The 20,104-nt window shown below is 34.9% G+C and overlaps 1 protein-coding gene across 1 annotated transcript in view; it reads right to left on the reverse strand.

The window, feature by feature from the left end:
- The window catches only part of LOC105320898 (low-density lipoprotein receptor-related protein 2), a 41,602-nt gene extending 23,492 nt beyond the window's left edge, over positions 1 to 18,110 (reverse strand). Inside the window, exons 1-26 of the mRNA XM_066072364.1 lie at positions 17,993 to 18,110; positions 15,179 to 15,298; positions 14,622 to 14,750; positions 11,896 to 12,053; positions 11,019 to 11,245; positions 10,523 to 10,732; positions 9,714 to 9,934; positions 9,119 to 9,247; positions 8,575 to 8,808; positions 8,136 to 8,331; positions 7,877 to 8,053; positions 7,688 to 7,776; positions 7,294 to 7,434; positions 6,886 to 7,170; positions 6,642 to 6,755; positions 6,451 to 6,511; positions 6,091 to 6,149; positions 5,385 to 5,621; positions 3,945 to 4,073; positions 3,427 to 3,552; positions 3,213 to 3,344; positions 2,952 to 3,071; positions 2,735 to 2,860; positions 1,735 to 1,943; positions 598 to 782; positions 44 to 272 (exon numbers count right to left, since the gene is read on the reverse strand). Of these exons, the coding sequence (XP_065928436.1) occupies positions 44 to 272; positions 598 to 782; positions 1,735 to 1,943; positions 2,735 to 2,860; positions 2,952 to 3,071; positions 3,213 to 3,344; positions 3,427 to 3,552; positions 3,945 to 4,073; positions 5,385 to 5,621; positions 6,091 to 6,149; positions 6,451 to 6,511; positions 6,642 to 6,755; positions 6,886 to 7,170; positions 7,294 to 7,434; positions 7,688 to 7,776; positions 7,877 to 8,053; positions 8,136 to 8,331; positions 8,575 to 8,808; positions 9,119 to 9,247; positions 9,714 to 9,934; positions 10,523 to 10,732; positions 11,019 to 11,245; positions 11,896 to 12,053; positions 14,622 to 14,750; positions 15,179 to 15,236 (3,981 nt within the window). The 5' untranslated portion in view covers positions 15,237 to 15,298; positions 17,993 to 18,110. The remainder of the gene's footprint in view (positions 1 to 43; positions 273 to 597; positions 783 to 1,734; positions 1,944 to 2,734; positions 2,861 to 2,951; positions 3,072 to 3,212; positions 3,345 to 3,426; positions 3,553 to 3,944; positions 4,074 to 5,384; positions 5,622 to 6,090; positions 6,150 to 6,450; positions 6,512 to 6,641; positions 6,756 to 6,885; positions 7,171 to 7,293; positions 7,435 to 7,687; positions 7,777 to 7,876; positions 8,054 to 8,135; positions 8,332 to 8,574; positions 8,809 to 9,118; positions 9,248 to 9,713; positions 9,935 to 10,522; positions 10,733 to 11,018; positions 11,246 to 11,895; positions 12,054 to 14,621; positions 14,751 to 15,178; positions 15,299 to 17,992) is intronic.
- Between the last annotated feature and the right edge of the window lie 1,994 nt (positions 18,111 to 20,104).

Consider the following 20,104-nt stretch of genomic DNA (forward strand, 5'->3'; position numbering starts at 1 on the left):
AAAAAAACCTTGCGACACAGTTCATAAATTGCTTTACACTTACATGATCATTTGCAAACACCTTCCTTCTCCCAGATCCATCATAATTACAGAACTCGATGAAATCCAGCCTGGCATCTGTAAAGTACAATCTCCTATTGGGGTAGTCCAGTGTCAGCCCATTTGGCCAGTACAAGTTCTCGGAAATGATCACCTTTCTTCCTATCCCATCCATTCCTGACCGCTCAATCTTTGGGTTCTGTCCCCAGTCAGTCCAGAATAGATATCGAGCTCTGGAAACGAAAACAAATTTCAAAAACATAAAAAACCAAAATAAATGTACATCAAAAAACTTTAACATGATTGTATACTGTAGACCAAATTTTTATTTGCAGCAACTTTATTCTGGGATTCTCCAGTGGTAAACTGATTTAATACTCCCCCTTTTTTGGGGACCTAACCTACAGTTACCATCATAAACAGAGACATTAATGGTTTGTTTACAACAATTAATATTCAAGCTTCTAGTAAACCTTGCAAGGTTTTCTCACAATAGTTGGTCTGCAGTGTAACTGAGAAGCAAAATTGCATAAAGTTTTGTTAAATGCTGTACTGTACCCACTGCGGGGATCCACTTCAATGCCGCGGGGGTTAGTTATGTTCTCGCTGAACAGAATTGTCTTCATGCTGCCATCTAGTTTGGCGACTTCAATGGTCTCTACAACGTAATCGTTCCAGTACAAGTTTCCACCAATCCAGTCGACTGCAAGGTCCTCTACCACATTCACTCCTACTTGAAATACCTTTAATATAAAATGTTAACTTTAAGGTCAAGATCTAGTAAATGAAAGGTGCTAACAGGTTTATGAAATTAAAGATATAAACTATTTTAATGATGCTTCATTAACAATATCTTTGTTTCACAGGGTGTACTGGGGCTTTAATTTTTGTTAGACAAAATGAAAAATCATGTTTTAAACAACAATTTTCTATGAAATATGAAGGATAAAATTAACAAATCTCGGAGTTTTGTCCATTTTTGACTAATAAAATATATCTAGAATGCCTACAGTCTCTCCAAAAACAGCATGAAACAAGCTCTTGACCTCCTCTTTAAAATGATGTCAAATTGGATATAGGTACTGGGATTACTTTTCCATTGGTTAAATATAGAATATCAAAATATTGTTTTATTTTCTACATAATTCTTTTAAAGCCGTAAAATATGGGAAAAGATTCATCAAATCAATTATGACATCAAAATGGTTCTAGCACCAAAAAGACAGTCTGGAATCATTTACTATATCTTGACCTAAAGTGCATGTACTATTTTCGCATTATTCAATTTTTAAATCTCATGAAAAGCAGAATATTCTAACTGAAAACTACGTTTACATTATATTGCATTAACATCTATATTATATTGAGATTTTAAAATAAATGAGTCTTGTAAACTAATTTAAGACTGGGCGAATTCAAATGTCCCAAATTATCTCTCTTTTAACATAACTGTGCTAGTTCAAGATGTGACGAAACTGTTTGCAAATGTAAAAGGGTGAAAATTACATGGGGTGAAAATAACCTTGAATACAAGAATTATGGAATTCTATCTAAAATGGCTTTAAAAGCAGGCTTAAAAATCTTTAAAAAAAAAAAAGAATTTACAAAAGTAAGAAAATTATTTTTCCCTTCTATGCTCTTACATTTTATAATGCATGTACAATGTACATGTACCCATACTACACTATAACATACCTCTGTCAGATTGCTGCCATCAGCATTGACCCTAAATATCTTCTTTAGAGAAGAGTCTGAGAAATACACATGCTGTTTCTCTACATGAACGTCCAGTCCTGCCAGAGCCTTGATCCCGGGGAGCTGTATATTGCTCAGCTCCATCACATCCAGGCCGGCCTTCATCAGGTCCTCCTGACTGGTCACAAGTAGGTAAGGCTTAGTCTCATCTACAGAAAAGTCAGAATCAATTGTCTGCAGAAAAGTCAGAATCAATCGTCTACAGAAAAGTCAGAATCAATCGTCTACAGAAAATTCAGAATCGATCGTCTACAGAAAATTCAGAATCAATCGTCTACAGAAAATTCAGAATCGATCGTCTTCTGAAAAGTCAGAGTCAATCATCTACAGAAAAGTCAGAGTCAATCGTCTACAGAAAATTCAGAATCGATCGTCTTCTGAAAAGTCAGAGTCAATTGTCTACAGAAAATTCAGAATCGATTGTCTTCTGAAAAGTCAGAGTCAATTGTCTACAGAAAATTCAGAATCGATCGTCTTCTGAAAAGTCAGAGTCAATTGTCTACAGAAAATTCAGAATCGATCGTCTTCTGAAAAGTCAGAATTAATCGTCTACAGAAAAGTCAGAATCAATCGTTTACAGAAAAGTCAGAATAGCCAGAATCAATCATCTACAGAAAAGTCAGAATAGCCAGAATCAATCATCTACAGAAAAGTCAGAATCAATCAAACACAGGAATTATTTGTGTCAAGTATCATAAAGCCCCTGATGTTTATCACATAAAATGAATTCTAATTGATTTAATTTTAAAGTGACCTTGATCTACCTCAGATGACCTTATACAAAGGTCAAGAAGAAGCATTTGATAGTTGTTTAAAACAAAGCAATGAACTAGATATAAAGTGCACAGACATGGATGAGCAATACTTTTGCTATATTTCCCTTAAACTTTCTTTGCTATTAAGAGATTTATCTACCTGGTAAATTCTGTTATCTACTTACTTCTATTTGCAAGACAAGTGGTTTGATTGACAAGTTCATATCCTGGATCACAGGTACATTTAAACGATCCTTTGGTGTTGATGCAGTGCTGACTACACTTTCCTGGGGGATCACACTCATTGTCATCTGAAATATACAGTTTCCAAGAGATGATGCACGGGTCAGTTTTCATAATACATATGTGGACATTGTGGACATTATGGGCTTTCCATCTTACCCACACACTCCTTGGTTCCATTTAAGACCTGACCCACAGGACAAACACACTCGGCCCCTCTGGGTGTCTGGATACATAGGAAGTTACAGTGACCATTCTCTACCCCACATTCATCAGTATCTAAATGTAAATTAAGAAGCCAAAAAATTTACATATTCTTATAACAGTACTATTGTGTGAATAAAAGGAAAAGTTCTGTTGAACCATTTATATGATATATATATATATGTATAATATATACATGTTTCATAAATAACATACTACAGATAGGACTTTCATCATCCCCATTTGGACAGTCAGCATTCCCATCACAAACTTTTGTTCTATTTATACACACTCTGGAATTCCCTGGACATTCCCACTGATAATGGGGGCATTTAAAGGTAGGAGGTGCTGTAAAAGATGATACAATATAAATCTATTGTTCTTGTTCCTTTGAACAGGTAAATCCCATCAGATCTTTACGTTGACTTACGGCATGTGAGACTCTGATCTTCATCAGAATTATCCCCACAATCATCGTCTCCATCACAGATCCAGGACTGGGAGATACAACGACCATTAGCACACCTGAATCTATCCGACCAGCAGGTGGGCTCAGCTGTCAAAATCAGAATGAAACCGTTGAACACAATTCCTACCGGTATGACAACATTAAATTATACATGTATATTTGTGTCAACAAATTGGCCTTGAACTTGATCAATGACATTGAACTTAGCCATCTGACTTTGAAGTTCAAGGTTTCCAAGTATGAAATGTTTATTTACACAGTACAGATATATAAATTAGGAAATATGACAGAAAAATACAGAGAGTCAGATCAAAATAACAATATATACCCAAAAGGAATAAAAATTACAAAGACCAAATAACAGGATTTACTTTAAGCATTTTTTAAGGTTAATAAAAATTTACTTTAAATCATACATGTACGTTATATCAAACACAAAGAACAGATACAAAATAAAATGAATGAAACCGAGCACTCACGACAAGTGTCAGGTTCATCTGATCCATCCTCACAATCGGGCTGTCCGTCACATTTCCAGCTCTTTGGAATACACCCACCCTGTGTGCAGTTAAACTCATCCACCAAACATGTTTTCTCTCCTCTTGTTGCTAAAATAATCATACATTCCATAGTATAATCAACAAGAGGCCAATTGGCTTTAATGTTCACCTGAGTAGCATATAACCCAAACACAAACTTGTCGAGTAGTCTCATATATGCATTTAATTAGTTAGGTTTCATTCTGGAGTAGAAAAATTATAAATTTGTAATGACGACCACCTCCTTGCCTGAAATATTTAAAAAAGAACTGTGAAACCTATAATTTTGGCAAAAAAACTTAGAGATCTGGTCTACAAAATCATGAATTCAGTTTTCCTTTCAGGTGTGTGGGAGTAAAGAAGATAATTTCTTAACATTATATGCATTAACACCTATACATCCATTTTGGCCCTGCCCTAGAGTCAAAACCCATACTCAAGGGGACATGAAAATTAAAATTTCAGTAGAGGACTTCCTGGTAAACATAATTATAAGTCAGTTTTTTATAGAGATGTGCGAGAATAGAGAAGAAAATTTTTTAACATTATATGCATTAACACTATATTGCCATATTGCCCCCCCCCCCCCACCCCCCATGTCCTGAACCCCGACCCAGGGGCCATGAATTTTACAATTTAGGTTGAGGAGTTATTAGACATCATAACCATGTATTCAGTTTTTTGCCCACATGTGTGGGAGCAGGGAAGAAGATTTTTTAAGATTCAAATTATTTTTACTATATGGCCATATTGGCCCCACCCTAGAGCCTGAACCCCTGACCTAGTGGTCATGAATTTCACAATTTAGGTAGAGGGCTTCATGGACATCATAATCATGCATTAAGTTTTTAACAAATATATATGGTAGTAGAGAAGAAGATTTTTTAAGATTTAAATTATTTTTACTATATGGCCATATTGGCCCCACCCTAGAGCCAGAACCCCTGACCCAGGGGCCATGAATTTCACAATTTTGGTAGAGGGCTTCATGGAAATCATAACTATGCAACCAGTTTTATCATCACATGTGTGGGAGTAGAGAAGAGGAGTTTTGAAATTTGGCTTTTTTGGCATATTTGGCCCCACATGTGGCGCCCCAGGGGTGGTAGAGCCATGAATTTCACAATTAAGATTCCTCTTACCATAGAGATGCCTCACACCAAAAATGGTAACAATCAGCCTTGTAGTTTTTAAGAAGAAGTTAAAAATGTAAATTGTTAACACACGACGCACGTCGCATGACGACGGACGAAAACGGATAGCAATAGGTCACCTAAGTTTATTCAGGTGACCTAATAAATATAACATGCACATGTATTACTCTAAATTTTGTTAAAGTTGTGATTTTTTAATTTCGACTAGATGATAAGTTAAGCTTACGACAGTCCAGCTCGTCAGTTTCATCCTCACAGTCTGGAGCCCCGTCACAATGGTACCTCTCAGGTATACACTGTCGCCTCTTCTTACAGGTCCATTTACCGTCCGCACACTTCAGAGGGGGACAGTCCTTCTCGTCGGATCCATCGTAACAGTCCTCCTGACCGTCACAGAGCTTCCTGGTGTATATACATCGCTTGTCCCCACACTGGAAGTGGTCCACATCACAGGTGTGAGTACCTAGCAAAAAAAATAGTAAAAATGTAAAGGAATTTAGCGATGATGTCAGTGAACTGTAATCTCTATATGCATGCATAGCATTAATGCTACCTTTTAATTTGATTTCGGATTCTTCATACACATTTTTTATCTGTACAGTTATTTTTACTAGTTAACAAAATACTTACTGATTACTTAATAATCTGATGTTTATAACTGAATTGGTTATTATTGTATACTATCGAAAAATATTGCATATTTAAGAGTATGTGAATATCTCATTCTTTAATCTACATCTTTCAAAGATTGTTAACATTTTTGACAGCATTTTCTTATCCTTTGTATATATCCCTATCTACCTGATACATTCATATTCGTACAAAATTAAACATTATCATTTTGAACTAAAATAAATGTGGAAAACATCCATAATAAAAGATGTACCGATAATAAAAGATGTACCGGTATATCATATTTCCAATATACTCACCACAGAATTCTCCTTCATCAGAACCATCACCACAATCATTGTCTGTATCACACTTAAACCTGCAATTGAATTTGCATGATAATACATAAGGTAAAAATAAGTACCAGTACATACTGAGTAATTTCAGAAAATCAATAGATAAAAATATAACCCATATTTCATTTTCATTCACCTATTTTTTTGTGACATAAAGCATGCAACCAATTCCAAGGCTCTGAATATTTCAACATATACATTCAAGTACTCAATATGCTAATTCCTGACACCTTTGTTAGTTCTCTCTGACTTAAAGTTAGTTTTATTAAAACTCTCCCCTAACATATCATGTACATTCCACTCCAGGATAAAGCATATTTGTACCTCATATTAATACACAGGGTGTTATTACACCTGAACTGTGTAGGACCACAAGTTTTATTGGCTGAAATTAAAGAGAAAGGTTTGAAGGACACAAAGTTCAAACAGGTAGGGATTCTATCAACAACTTAACTCAGACACATATCTCTAGAATCGATTTGGTACATATCACACACTGACTGAGTAATACTTACAACAACCGATTTCATCTGAGCTATCCCCACAATCATTGTCACCATCACACTTCCACTTCAGGTCAATGCAGCGGTTGTTATTACACTGGAAATGTTGAGGTCCACAGGTCTTTCCTAAATGAGCAATAAAATGCATTGATTCATGTACAGTAATTCAAATCTCTCTCTCTCTCTCTCTCTCTCTCTCTCTCTCTCTCTCTCTCTCTCTCTCTCTCTCTCTCATCTCATATATCTCATAACATACCTTCTGTGCAGTTCTTTTCGTCTGATTTATCTAAACAGTCGTTCTCCTGGTCACAAGTAAAGGTGTTGGGAACACAGCGCTTGTTGTCACAGGTGAAGAACCCTGCCCTGCATTTCTCCTCCTTGAACACCTCCTCGTCCTGCTGGCAGGTCCTCATGTCCTCATTCAGCTTCATCCCGAACGGACATGCACACTTCCTGCCCAGCCTTTGAACACCCCCCGAGTAAGGCACAGGGAAACAGAAGTGGGAGCAGTCCCCATTCCTCTTTACACATGCATGATCAGCTGCAAAATGTTAATATTGCATTTCAGCATTTGTTTTCCAAACACAATAGTTAATTTCTGACTTGTTTTCTACATATTTTTTAAAGGTTTTAGTCTGTTGTATAAAGATAATATAGATCATACCTGGTTTCTGTTGAATATCCTTATCATAAATTGTTATGTCTCTTAAGAACTCAATTCCTTTCCTCAGTGTGACCTGTTGGTTCCCTTGTTTGTTGATTCTGATGATAGCCTCCAGTTTCCAGTCAGAGAAATATACATGTCCTTCGAAAATAAACAAATCTAGGTTTTTACAAAACAGCAATACCAAACTAATAGGCGATTTAGAAAATTGAGAAATATTCTATTAAACACACAGGAACATACTTGGACCATTATATACATGTACTCAATTTCTATTCAGTTTTTGGGTGATATAAAATCTTCTCAAAAGCTAAGTATTATTTACAGGTACTTAGAATGAAATATCTAAAAAGTGTAAACCATCATATAAAGGCACACTTTGAAGAGTCCAAACCTCTATATGCAACTATTCCAAAAGGATGAGCAATAGAAACTCCAGTTATTGTCTTCACATCCTCCCCATCAAAGTTTGAATGCTGTATCCTATTCAAAACAATAAAAAAAAATTATCATCACTTAAGATATAACAGTAAATGAAAATTCAAAAATCTATTCAGAAAACCTAGAAAATAAAAAGCCCTACCTGTCAAAGTAAGCATCTACCCAGAAGAGTCGGTCAGTGTGGAAGTCTATGCTGAGACCATTGGGCCAGCCCAGCTCGTACTTCCTGATTTTGGTCATATTAGTGCCGTCACCAAACGTTCTGGCAATATAAGGACTCTGCATGGTATTCTTCATCCAGTCCGAGAAAAATAACCAGCTAAAAATAGGAAAGTAAATCATTCAATGTGGTTAATGGTTACATTTATACTAAACAAATTGATATGAGGAAGAAGAGTTACCCTTTCAGTGGATGAACAACAACTGATCTTGGTTTACCAGTCCCTGACATTAAGACCAAAGTCTCATTTGGGGACTTGAGTCGTAGTACAGACAGAGTGCCCTGGAAGAAGTCGGTGAAGTAGAGGTTCTTGGAGACCCAATCCACACTTAACCCTTCCACAGAGCGTACCTTCTTCACTGTCAGCGCTGTGGGTCCTGCAACATTACAATTCACCATTTTTAGGATTCGTTGATCAGGTCAATATCATATACAATGTGAATTTCTTTGAATACAATTTTATAATCCAACAGATCAAAATAGTTTGAAAAGAATCTCATTTCCTACGTATATGTCAAGATTACTGGTACAAGAAAGGGACAAGAGAGCTAATACATATGCATGTATATCTTTAAAGAGTTTTAATATGAGCTTTCACAATTTGTATCTAAATGCTTTACGGAGAGATCCATCCACTTTGGCTTTCATGATGGCAAAGTTCCTGATGTCTGAGAAGTAGACCATCTCATCCTCGGCATCATAGTCCACAGCCACATAGTTAACACCCAAGTGACCGGTGTCTTTGGCAAAGAGTTGAGGAATGGCATCCACAGCATACGCAGTATCAGAGGGAGGGGTCAGGGAAATCCCCCTGGCTGAATACTTGGCAGCAAACAGGAGGAAGTTGTTAATTTCTGTGACAAAACATATGTTAAAATGTAATTACAATACATGAATGTATAACATTTTTAAAGTATAATGTCAGAATGTGAATTAATTTGGATACTTTTTTTTTATCAGTAACCAAACATTTACAACAACAAAAAACACGAGAATATATCAATCAACTAAGCTGAACTATGCATTACGCAGCATATCAACCATAAAAAATTCTTTACTTGAGTTATAAAAATGGATTTATGAATCTAGATAAACATTTCTTATCCTTAAAGGTTTGTCTTTTCTCTGTTAAAGTGTCAGTTTTACTACACTTTTTGTTCTTACTTGTGCAATTCACCCCATTGTCAGAGAGTTCATATCCTATTGCACATATACACTTATATCCTAGACCATGGTTTTCCCTCACGTGTGTCAAAACACAAATGTGCTCACAAGTGTTACCAGAACAAGGATCTACAATAAAAGATTTTACTGTATTAACTGAACAGATGTTACATGTACATCACCACTCATAGAGGTTATGTACAATGTACAATACACATTAAGTTGAATGACCATCATATTTTGTAATGAAAGAAATCAATTATTCATAGAAAAATTATACCATTGAAAATTATTCACAAGTTCTGTAGTATATAGAGTTCATAAAATTCGAAATTTCAATAATTCAATTACATGTACATGTTTAAAAGTTCTGAAATAGCATCTTCTTGGACTTAATCCCAAATAAACAAAATTAGAATCTCATCCTTTTCATTAATTTTCTACAGAAAAGACCACTGTATTATATTAAAGCAACAAAACGATGCAACTTTTTCGCTACCCTGTGATCATTTAAACTTAGTCTTATGTCTTATTAATGAATGCAAACTACATCCATTTGATGACAGTCATTGAGCCTAATATCCGACATCCTTACTTGTTCTGTCTTTCTGGTGCTGAATGGACTGATGGAAGATTTTGACGCTGCGGAGTCGTTTGTTTTTCTGATCTTGGAATATCTGCTGTGGATCTTCGTCCCCGTACTTATTTACCTTCAACACTCCCATCTTTGTGTCATCAGCCCAGAAAAGCTTATCCTCAAAGCGAGCCAGACCAATAGCATTGGGAATCTTAATACCACTCGATAGAACTGTAAACCTGCAATTGAGAAGTTATGTTAATGGTTGCAAAAAAACTCTTCTTCTGTGAGGACATTGAAATCTTTGATGGCTTTTTGTTGATTTTTAGTGTACTCCTCAACAATGAAGATACATCTCATGAAATTATTTCCCAACAGACCTTTGGAAAAACTGCACAACAAGTTAGTTATAAATGCTATTGGCTCACTACACCTTGAAATATTTTCTCAAATCAGCAGAAAATTACTTGATTATGATAGATATCATAATAGATAAGAAGTATTTTAGTAAAAAAGCAAAAAAATGTGCAATTTTGGATGAAAAATTACATTTTCGAAAATTTGATTCAGTAAAGTAAACAAAAGCTCCAGGCAGATTCGAACTCATGATCTGCAGTTCAGAAGCCCAATACTTGAAACCCTGAGCTACAACGATTTACAACCCAATCGAACAATATAAACAGTTCAACAAAACATTTAAATTGCCATCTGGTGGCATAGTGTCTTAAAAAGTATAAGTCTAGGTGTAGTGAGGTACCTTATACAAATCCACAGTGATTAACTTGACTTTTCAACTCTTAAAAGATTTCTATTGTTGTTACATGTACCTGAATCTTCCACTGAAGTCCACCGTCTGAATATGATCTAGTCTGCTATCTGTCCAGAAAATTCTCTTGTTGACCGCGTCCACAGTGATACTGGTGGGGGCGATGATGTCCTTGTTCACCAGTAAAAACCTCTTACTGCCGTCCATGTAAGCACGCTCAATGCGAGTCTTGTGTCTCGGCTTTCTACCATAGTCTGAGAAAAACAGATACCTGAAAAGTTTGGGAGTTCCCATCAAAATTATTGCCAATATCACTATACATTTCTTATTCAAACATATTTTATCATGCACTAAACATAATTGGATTACGCAGCCTCTTCATCTTTATAAGCCTCTACAAAAATTCCTATATCTCCATTTATATCTCCATCATGTCTACACACAGTAAGTCTTCTCCGTAAATTCCTAAATCTTCATAACTGTACATTCAAAACATGCAAAGAAAATTATCATTAGAACTTAACTTATAATGACTATCACAACAAACCCTCCCTTACCCTGTGAGTGGATCAATAGCCAGAGCCCTGGGATCTTGGATATTATCACTGATGATATTGGTTTGATGCTGAGAATTCAGATCTATGACATCTATAACTTTGGCCCTCTGGTCGACCAGATACAAGTTCTGGCTGATCCAGTCATAAGCTATGCTTTGTGGCTTGTACAGATCATTCACTAGTATTTCTTTCCTCTCTGTACTTTTTCGAAGGTCTATTGTGAAGATCTATAAAAAAAAACAACAACCCTCACACTTAAAATAGGGCAAAAAAAAAAATTATTGTTTGTTTGGAATTGCTTCCCACCTCATTGAAATACCCCAGGTAATGAAATTTTAGCAAAAAATAAAGAATTTAACTTTTATTATGAGATTTTCAATTTTTTTAACCAATTTTTAATTAGTCGAACTTCAATTTTGAAAAATAAAAAATTTTCCTTCCTCCCACCTGGGTCTAGAAACCTTAGGCGGCAATTCCAAACAAACATTTTTTTAAAGATGGTCTTACTGTGGAATCATTAGAATTCGTGGTTGCTCAATTTTCGTGGTATTCATGGGTAGTCCTCCCCCACAAATTAACATTAGCAACGAAAACAAATTTAGAACTAGTTATCTTTGTTACTGAAACTGAAAACCAACGCATCCATGAAATTACATCCCAAGGAATAAGCTAAATAACCCAAATCCACGAAAATTGGCCCCCACGAATTTAAATTATTCCACAGTATCTTCCAGTCCTCTACCTATTCTATCACCTATTTTTCTCATCCATCAATCTAATAATTAACATACCCTTGAATTATTCTTACATAATTATAACAAAGAAAATCAGAATGATTATTAACTTATTGAACTTGATCATAATGTCTTTCAATCACCTTTTTGGAGGCTTCATCAATCCAAAACATTTTGTTGTTGTAGACATCAAAGTCCATATCTTCCACCGATCCATTGATGACCACTTTGTGATCGTTTCCGTCAGCATCCATACTGAAAATGTGATCCTCCATGGCGACAAACACTCTCATTGAAGCTCCTACAGATCACACAAAAAATTTAATTAAATCTACGGTCTATTACAGACCAAACACCTGTCTCCTAAAAAAAAGAGCTTGGTTTTATTTATCTTGTACATATGAGTATTACCATTGATTTTAAGAATTTCATATGAACAGTTAGTTTCAGGGATCTTTTTACATATCATAAGTCAATCCTTCAACTCTCCCTATATATAACAATACACTAAAATACAATATTGTACTGGTATGTAATTTGGAGCATGTGAACTCTGGATAAACTGTTCACATCAAGAAAAAAATACAAATTCAGTCAAGAAATCTTCCAGACTCCCTACAAATAAAACATAACATCTAAATAATTGATCCAACTGTCCAATCTAAGCAGTTTCAACTGTAACAAGAAATGTTAGTGAAACAATTATACCCCCTTCCCTTGGAAACATCCACAAAGAAAATTAACGGAAACTGCAAATAATTGGAATTTTTTAAGTCAAAGGGGCATAACTCTGTCGAAAATTGCTCAATTCTCACCAAAATCAAACTTGACCAAGACATTATCATGATACATCTGTATACCAAATCTCATTTCAGTATGTGCAACCTCTGAAAGAAAATGAAAGGAAACTGTAAATAATTGTTATTTTACTAAGTCCAAGGGGCATAACTCTGTCGAAAATTGCTCAATCATACCCGATATCGAACTTAGATATTATTATAATAAATCTTCTCCATACAGACTGACTGACAAGCAGACGGACAGCAGCAAAGCAATATGCACTTCCTTCTTCGAAGGGGGGCATAAAAATGTACATTATTATCATTAATTCTCAAAGTATAACCTTATATGACACAAAGCTTTTTTTCCAAAAGCATTTGGCTGAGAGTTGTTTGACTGTACATAAAAAATATGTGGCAGTGTCATTTAGGGCAGCATAATGTATTCCTTATTGACCAGACACTGTTGACAACTAGATGACAAGTCAGTGGAGCAGTAACTCTCCTCTCTCTGTTGTTGACAAACTCTCAGTGAACCAAGTAAGACTACTATTGGGGGGGGGGGGGGGGGGGGGTATATAAAAGTTATATAAAATTCAAACAGGTACAATACTGTTTCTGTTTCCAACCAATTGCAGCTGACTGTGACAATCTTTCCAAAACAATTTACAAGATCCAGGAGAACAATTTCACATAATGTGTTAGTTGTTGGGTTGGAATTCTCTTCCGACTTTGAAAAAGCGGTGCAAAAAGTAAGAGACCTCCATTCTTTATGGTTCATTAATCAGGATACATGTGTACTGAAATTTGAAGATGAGGACAATTGGAAAAACTCACAGTTAACCATGGTTTCAAAAATATGATAAATATTGCAGCATCAGTAAAACCTCAATTATAGGAGCTGGTTTATTTATGTCATTCTATTACATGCACTTAATTGTCATACATGAACACTTTCATGCAGTTATCATAAATGGCCGACACTAAAAAATGTAATATGTTCCTTAATCCTTATGGGGCTTCCATATTTCCAAACCAAATTTAGGTCACCATACAATATGATGTCAAAATATCCACAAAGTGAATTAATGAAAACCTGATCAGACATCTACTATATTAGTCTGGTGAACTTGAATTCAAATCTAAATGCAAATGACATACATCACTTTAACTTATTATGTCATTTACTTTACTTTATCAGCTAGCTAATTAAATTCACTTCTTACACTAAATCATCATTACCATTAAAAAAAACTGGAACTGAATTAAATTTATAATGTAAAGTATACATGTACATGTTGAAGATTAATTACATGTATCACCATATTTTTTCAATTTCTTGCCATCCTCTAGAATTTGTGACTCATTCTGCCTCAGACCATAATTCATATGTATACTCATCTACATGCATGATTCATATCTAACTGCATTTTCCTCTTGAATTGTACATTTCAAATGCATTTAAGTTAATATATGACCATAAACTTGGGGATCTCTAGTCAAAAAGATGACATCTGCAAAATGCATTCATCTTTTACCTGTATATACATGAAATAGTACTACTTGTATTTGACCGTGACCTTAGGCTTTGATAATGACACTTTATTTTGATGTAGTGTCCAGATGCTTTTGTTATTCTCTCCTCTGATCTTTTTTTCAATTATTCCAATATGCAACATACATAAACAATACATGTGTCCTTATTGTGATGACACTGTGTCCAGATGCTTAAGTTGGCTTTCACTACTGTGTTCTTTTGACAGTACCATTATATGCAAAATATATCAACAATATATGCTGTTTCCTTAACATTATTTGATATTTCCCAGATACTTTCAATCATTAATCAATGGTCACATTCCTTTGAGACATAAGTGAAGTTGTAAAAGAAGACCCATATTCATTCCATATCACATTTGTTAATGTAAGTACATGTAGATAAAAACCAATAAAATCTATCACAATTGTTGTGCATCTTCTCACCATCAGGTTTATATATACATAACAAGCAAGAATGCACCAAACAAATACTGAGTCCATTCTTTACGCTGCATCAAAAATAAATTGAGAGCAATACATATAAATCTTACGGGGAGCCGTTGATCTGCAGGATTTCTTGCCGTTCAGTATGTACCCTGGGTAACAGCCACATGTGTAGTAACCATCAAAGTTTTTGCATTTCTGGTCACATGATCCCCATGTTTTGCACTCATTATAATCTGGAAATCAAAATGATAAATTGAAATTAAAAATAATAGGGCTAACAGAATTATTCCATTAAATATATGTGTGTATCAATTTCATTATTGCTCACATTAATCCATTATTATTAACGTACATTAATTTAGGAGAGCATTAAATCATAAAACAAATTATTGTTCTTCAACATTTGGATTGATGTAAGCAATAAATCAAAGTTGAAGATACCATCAATTATTTGAGACTTTATTCATTGAATTGTTGCATATCATGTGGACAAAAAATAAAATGTTGCATATGCATTAATTGAAATGTTGATATATGTATCTTCAAATTGAGGAGACCATCAATTATTTGAGTTTTTGTCAATTTGGTGCTCCAGAGATCTGCCACACTATTCTGCCATGTAATTTGATACCAACAACTTTTGATAGGGGGATACATGTACCTATGCAGGTCCTGTTGTCCCTGGGGTCTATCTGATAGCCAGTGTTACAGAAACACATCCCTCCAGTGGGCGTGGCCTGACACCTGAAGTCACATGACAGCTGCTGACAGTAGGTTCTACCTGAAGAAACAATCAACCACATGTCTACATTTCCTTGAAATTTATTTTGCTCCACTAATTCTAAATGAAACAAATGTATCATCATCTGTTACACAAAGCTTTTCAGCTTAATTTGTTTGTGCTTCTACGATGTGTCTTTTAATGACCACATCTCAACAACGTTACAATTAAAATGCAAAGTTACAGAGTCCGATGTTTACTGCATAATTACTGGGTTTTATTCGGAGCTGACTGAACCACAGAATAAATTATAACCACAAGCAGAAGCAACCTGCTTTGCAAATAAAAATCCCTCTACCTCTTTAATTTCATCTTGACTTGGATGTTTACTTTTAATACCTATACACATGTCGGAATTATATACAGGCAATAAATGTACACCATATACGCATCAAAGAGACCATCCCTGCTTACCTGTTCTGTTCTTAATAAAATAACATTTACAGCAATGCATCATTTCATTTACATGTACTAAGTCCAAATTTTACTTTGCTAAGAGAAAACCTTCATAACTAATTGTTCTGTTTTTATTGAATGTTGATTGTTGATTTCCAAGACTGTAGTTTGAATGCATGCCCACTCACTTATCCATTTGAGCACAGTACATGTGTATTTCTGAATAACTTTATTGGTGGCAAACTTCGTTTGATACAACCCTTATCCCCACCATATCCCATTCATCATATCTACCGAGTGACAAACTCTTTGATCCAGAGTATAGAGATATAACATTTTCTTTCTCATTTTGTTTTGGCTTGGAGAATAAAACCCTGTATAATGTTGACAGTTATGCATTTCCACTGTTATGAAATACACGTTTCCAGTGATTTACATGTGTGATTTTGACTCCTTTTGCCTCTCTCTAGGGAATGGAAATAGACAAAATTTCCAGCACTGTATTGTGTTTATATACCAGGTTTCATCATCATTTGTCATTGTTAAGTTACGAAATAAATTTTATGCCCACAGAAGGAAGAGACATGATCAAAAAATTCATCAGTAGGATCATTTTCCATTAATTTGCTACTAATTTCATTAAATCCAGGAAAAATATTCAACATGATGGGGGAAACACTCCACTATCTACACACATCATGTTCTCAAACCTACTAACTGCCTTGAATCAATGATGAATAGTCAGCTTGCCATCACTAGAATTAACCTTGAATAATGACAATTTTTCTTTTTTTTTTTGCGAGATCTTGTCAATTTCTTGTAACAGGAAGAAATGTCAGTGTCTTTGTAGGACAAAGGTCACATGTATACAATCTTCTGAATAACCTACAATTACCAGTATGCACCAAGGTCATCAAGATTAATTTTTTGTTAAAGACTGATTATTTATCTGCTATAAACTTATTTAAAACAAACTTTAAAACAATGTAAATATGATTTGGAAATAAAAAAAGCTTTTCTAATAATTGATCTGGGGAAAAAAGTGGGGTTTTTTTTCTCCTTCTATTAACTCTTTTTCTAATTACAGTTGAACTCCGATATCTCGAACATTGATATCTCGAATACAATGGATATGTCGAAGTGCTTTATAGGTCCCAACTACTTATTGTTTAAAGCATTTTACTCTCGATATCTTGAATACTCAGATATCTCAAAGTTTTTAAACAGACTCCCATCTAGTTCGAGATAACGAAGATTGACTGTACGTCCAAATACAGGTAGAACAAACAGGAATGCAAGGACTGTGTTCTGTCACAAAACATCATTACCACAGGGACTTTATAAAGTCAATGAGAACATTATTCACAACAGTATATAAATCAAATGTTTCTGGTTTTTGAATTATTATATACATGTATATGTTGGGGCTTATATCATATTTTAAAGTGAAGACAAGTACATTTGTGCATGCAAATTAATGTAAATGAGGTATTTCATTAAAGAGAAGGACTTGAAACTCCTAAGAAGAGGAGATTGATTTATCTTACGGTAAATGATAACTACCGGTAGTTTTGCGTATGTACCTTCTCAAATCTAGTTATACTAGCACTCACACATCTTGTATTTACAGAATTTAATTTTGAATAAAGCACTTGGCTTGATTTTCATTTTCGTGATTACACGTATTAACAATCAATTTTTATTCCTTTATTATATATCTCAAGTATAGCAAAATACCCCGTCCCCAAACACCTGCTAACCTCTTTTATCCTACCAGTCAAAAGTTGGAATAAAAACTCTATGTACAATACTCACAACCCTATCCCCGAATTCTTCAACCCCCTTCCCATTCCCCCAAAACCAACAAAATTGAACTTAATTTAACATTTAACTTGTATACATTCTAGTTATTGGTTTGGCATCCCCCTCCCTCGTTCTCAACCACACCCAACAACCACTTTCTACTACAGGTAGTTTACAGTGTACACTGTACAGGAGATATTGCTAGGATATACGTAGGATGTTGGTGTAGTGGCACTTACTACAGATAGTTTTCAGTACACAGATACTATTGTTAGTGTGTGTAGAGATGTTGGTGGGGTGGTTAACTTACTACAGTTGACAGATACTATTGTTTGTGAGTGTAGATATGTTGGTGTGGTGACTTACTAGATATGGTTTGCAGTACAGAGATACTGATATTAGTGTTTGTAGATATGTTGGTTAAATAGATAATGTTTACAGTACACAGATACCATCGTTAGTGTGTGTAGGATGGTCAAGTGTGGTGACACTTACTACAGGTGGGGCCCTCATCCTCCCCCTGAGGACAGTCTGAGGTCTCAGTACACAATTTGCCAATGGGGATACACTGCTTGGACTCTGGACACTGCCATTCCTGAGGACTACACTTCTCCCTGTCTGAAATCAGGAATGAAGCACAGATTTCAAAACCATGAAATACCTGATTATATTTCGTTTTGTTTTACTGTCTTGTTCATTTTAAAATGAACTAGGAATCATACTCACTCACATAATATTCAAAATAGTGAAATACAATGAAAAAGATGTATTATTTAGTTTTGTAGAATGTACTGTCTGATTAAAAATTAGATCCTTGATGCTCTCGATTAATGATATGTTACCTCATAGACTAGTAACATATGATTAAGAAGAGCATCAAGGATTTTGTTTTAATTAATCAGATTGGTAGAGTGTGAAAATAGTTCAAACAATCATGAGAACCCAACATGTTTCATAAGCATGTTTCAAGTCCTTAAATTCATGGTGAGGTTATTATGAAAGAGGATACACTGAAAAATTCAAAATACTTCATCATAGAATTAAATACACAACAGAAAAGGCAGGTTTATTTTTAGTCATGAAATGTTTATGATAGGAAAATGAAATACATGTATAATCAACAGAAATAAATCATGGTAAGGAATAATCATGAAAGACTACAAGGGATAGAATATGTAAATAAATTGATTCTGAACTATTAGACATTATATATAGTCTTGGAGCTATTGAAGGACAACAGATTTTCTGCCTTAATTGACACTTGTTTCTTTGATAATTCAACTACTAGAATTTTGAGGTTTTCTTTTCACATAGCCCAAAATAAATATGGGCGTATTTTTATCTTTTTATTGCTTGTCCACATAATACCATTTCATATATCTGTAACATTAGTTTAAACATATCACTTCATTCACTTGCTGTTAAATATTAGCGTCACTGAAAGTATGTGACATTTCTTAGAACGAACCAAAAAAATATCATTGATAGGTAAAGGGTAAGAAACAGGATATAACACATCAAGAAATGAAATCCGATAAACCGACAAGAGTAATGTTTTGGTATTATATACAAAAATAAGGGGCATGATGCAGTCTGTCACAAGGCTGAAATTTCTGTTGGAATGGGCGGCTTCAAAGAGGTCAATTTTATGGGAATCATCACACAATCTGGACATGTAACCTGGCAATCGGTGACCTGTTATAGGCCTAGCCTGTCAACCTGACTGGCAGATACATTTTAACCTCCTGTTTCCTGTTCAATCATAAAACTCTATAAACTCTCCACAACTGTTACATTCATGAATGGTCATGAATGATAGAGTTATTACTGCAGTCTGGCAAATCTACTTCAGCAAAATGTCAATAAAAAAAGAAGTTTTGAAAACAACTGCATATGTGACAAGATTGAAAGGGTCAGTTTTTAACTACCAGTAATTACTGAGCATGCAAAGAGATCTCAAGATATTGAGCAGACAGAATCTTTGTGTCAGCTATGTCCAGAATGTTTTATCCTTGACCTTTGACCTTGTGACTCAATAAAACTCCTACTCTAAGAGCCAGTTCCTACAGTATCATTTTCGGACTCATTTGACCACAAAACCAATAGGGGTCTTAAATCAAAGTGGACCACACTTTGTATACCAGTTAATTTCAGAGTAGTTTTACATACCATGGTAGTTATTCAAACTTGATCTTTTGTGGTGTACCTAAACTTGTACAAAATTGTATGTGTGTCATAGGGCTCTCATTAAGTTATTGTGGATAACACTTAATCTACTGACTGATATCCAGACAAGTTTGACAGTTGACCCTGTGACCTCAAAACTGATAGGAGTCATCTACTCGATGTCGGGTTACTCGGGTACCAAGAGTACCAAGTTTGATGTCTGTCCAGCAAAGGGCTTTTAAGATTTTGAAAGAATAGGACAGCACTTGGTCTACCAACAGACTAACCAATGGATGTAAAGCTTTTCAAAGAATTCATTGTCATAAAAATGCCAGTCCAGTTATCATGGTTATATAGATTAAAAATATTTAATTTGTGTAATGTGTAGGCATTCAAACAAACAAGCATTCAAGATCATCTGAACCACTGTAAATGAACAGT

Source organism: Magallana gigas, chromosome 2 (genome assembly GCF_963853765.1).
Source record: "Magallana gigas chromosome 2, xbMagGiga1.1, whole genome shotgun sequence".
NCBI lineage: Eukaryota > Metazoa > Mollusca > Bivalvia > Ostreida > Ostreidae > Magallana > Magallana gigas.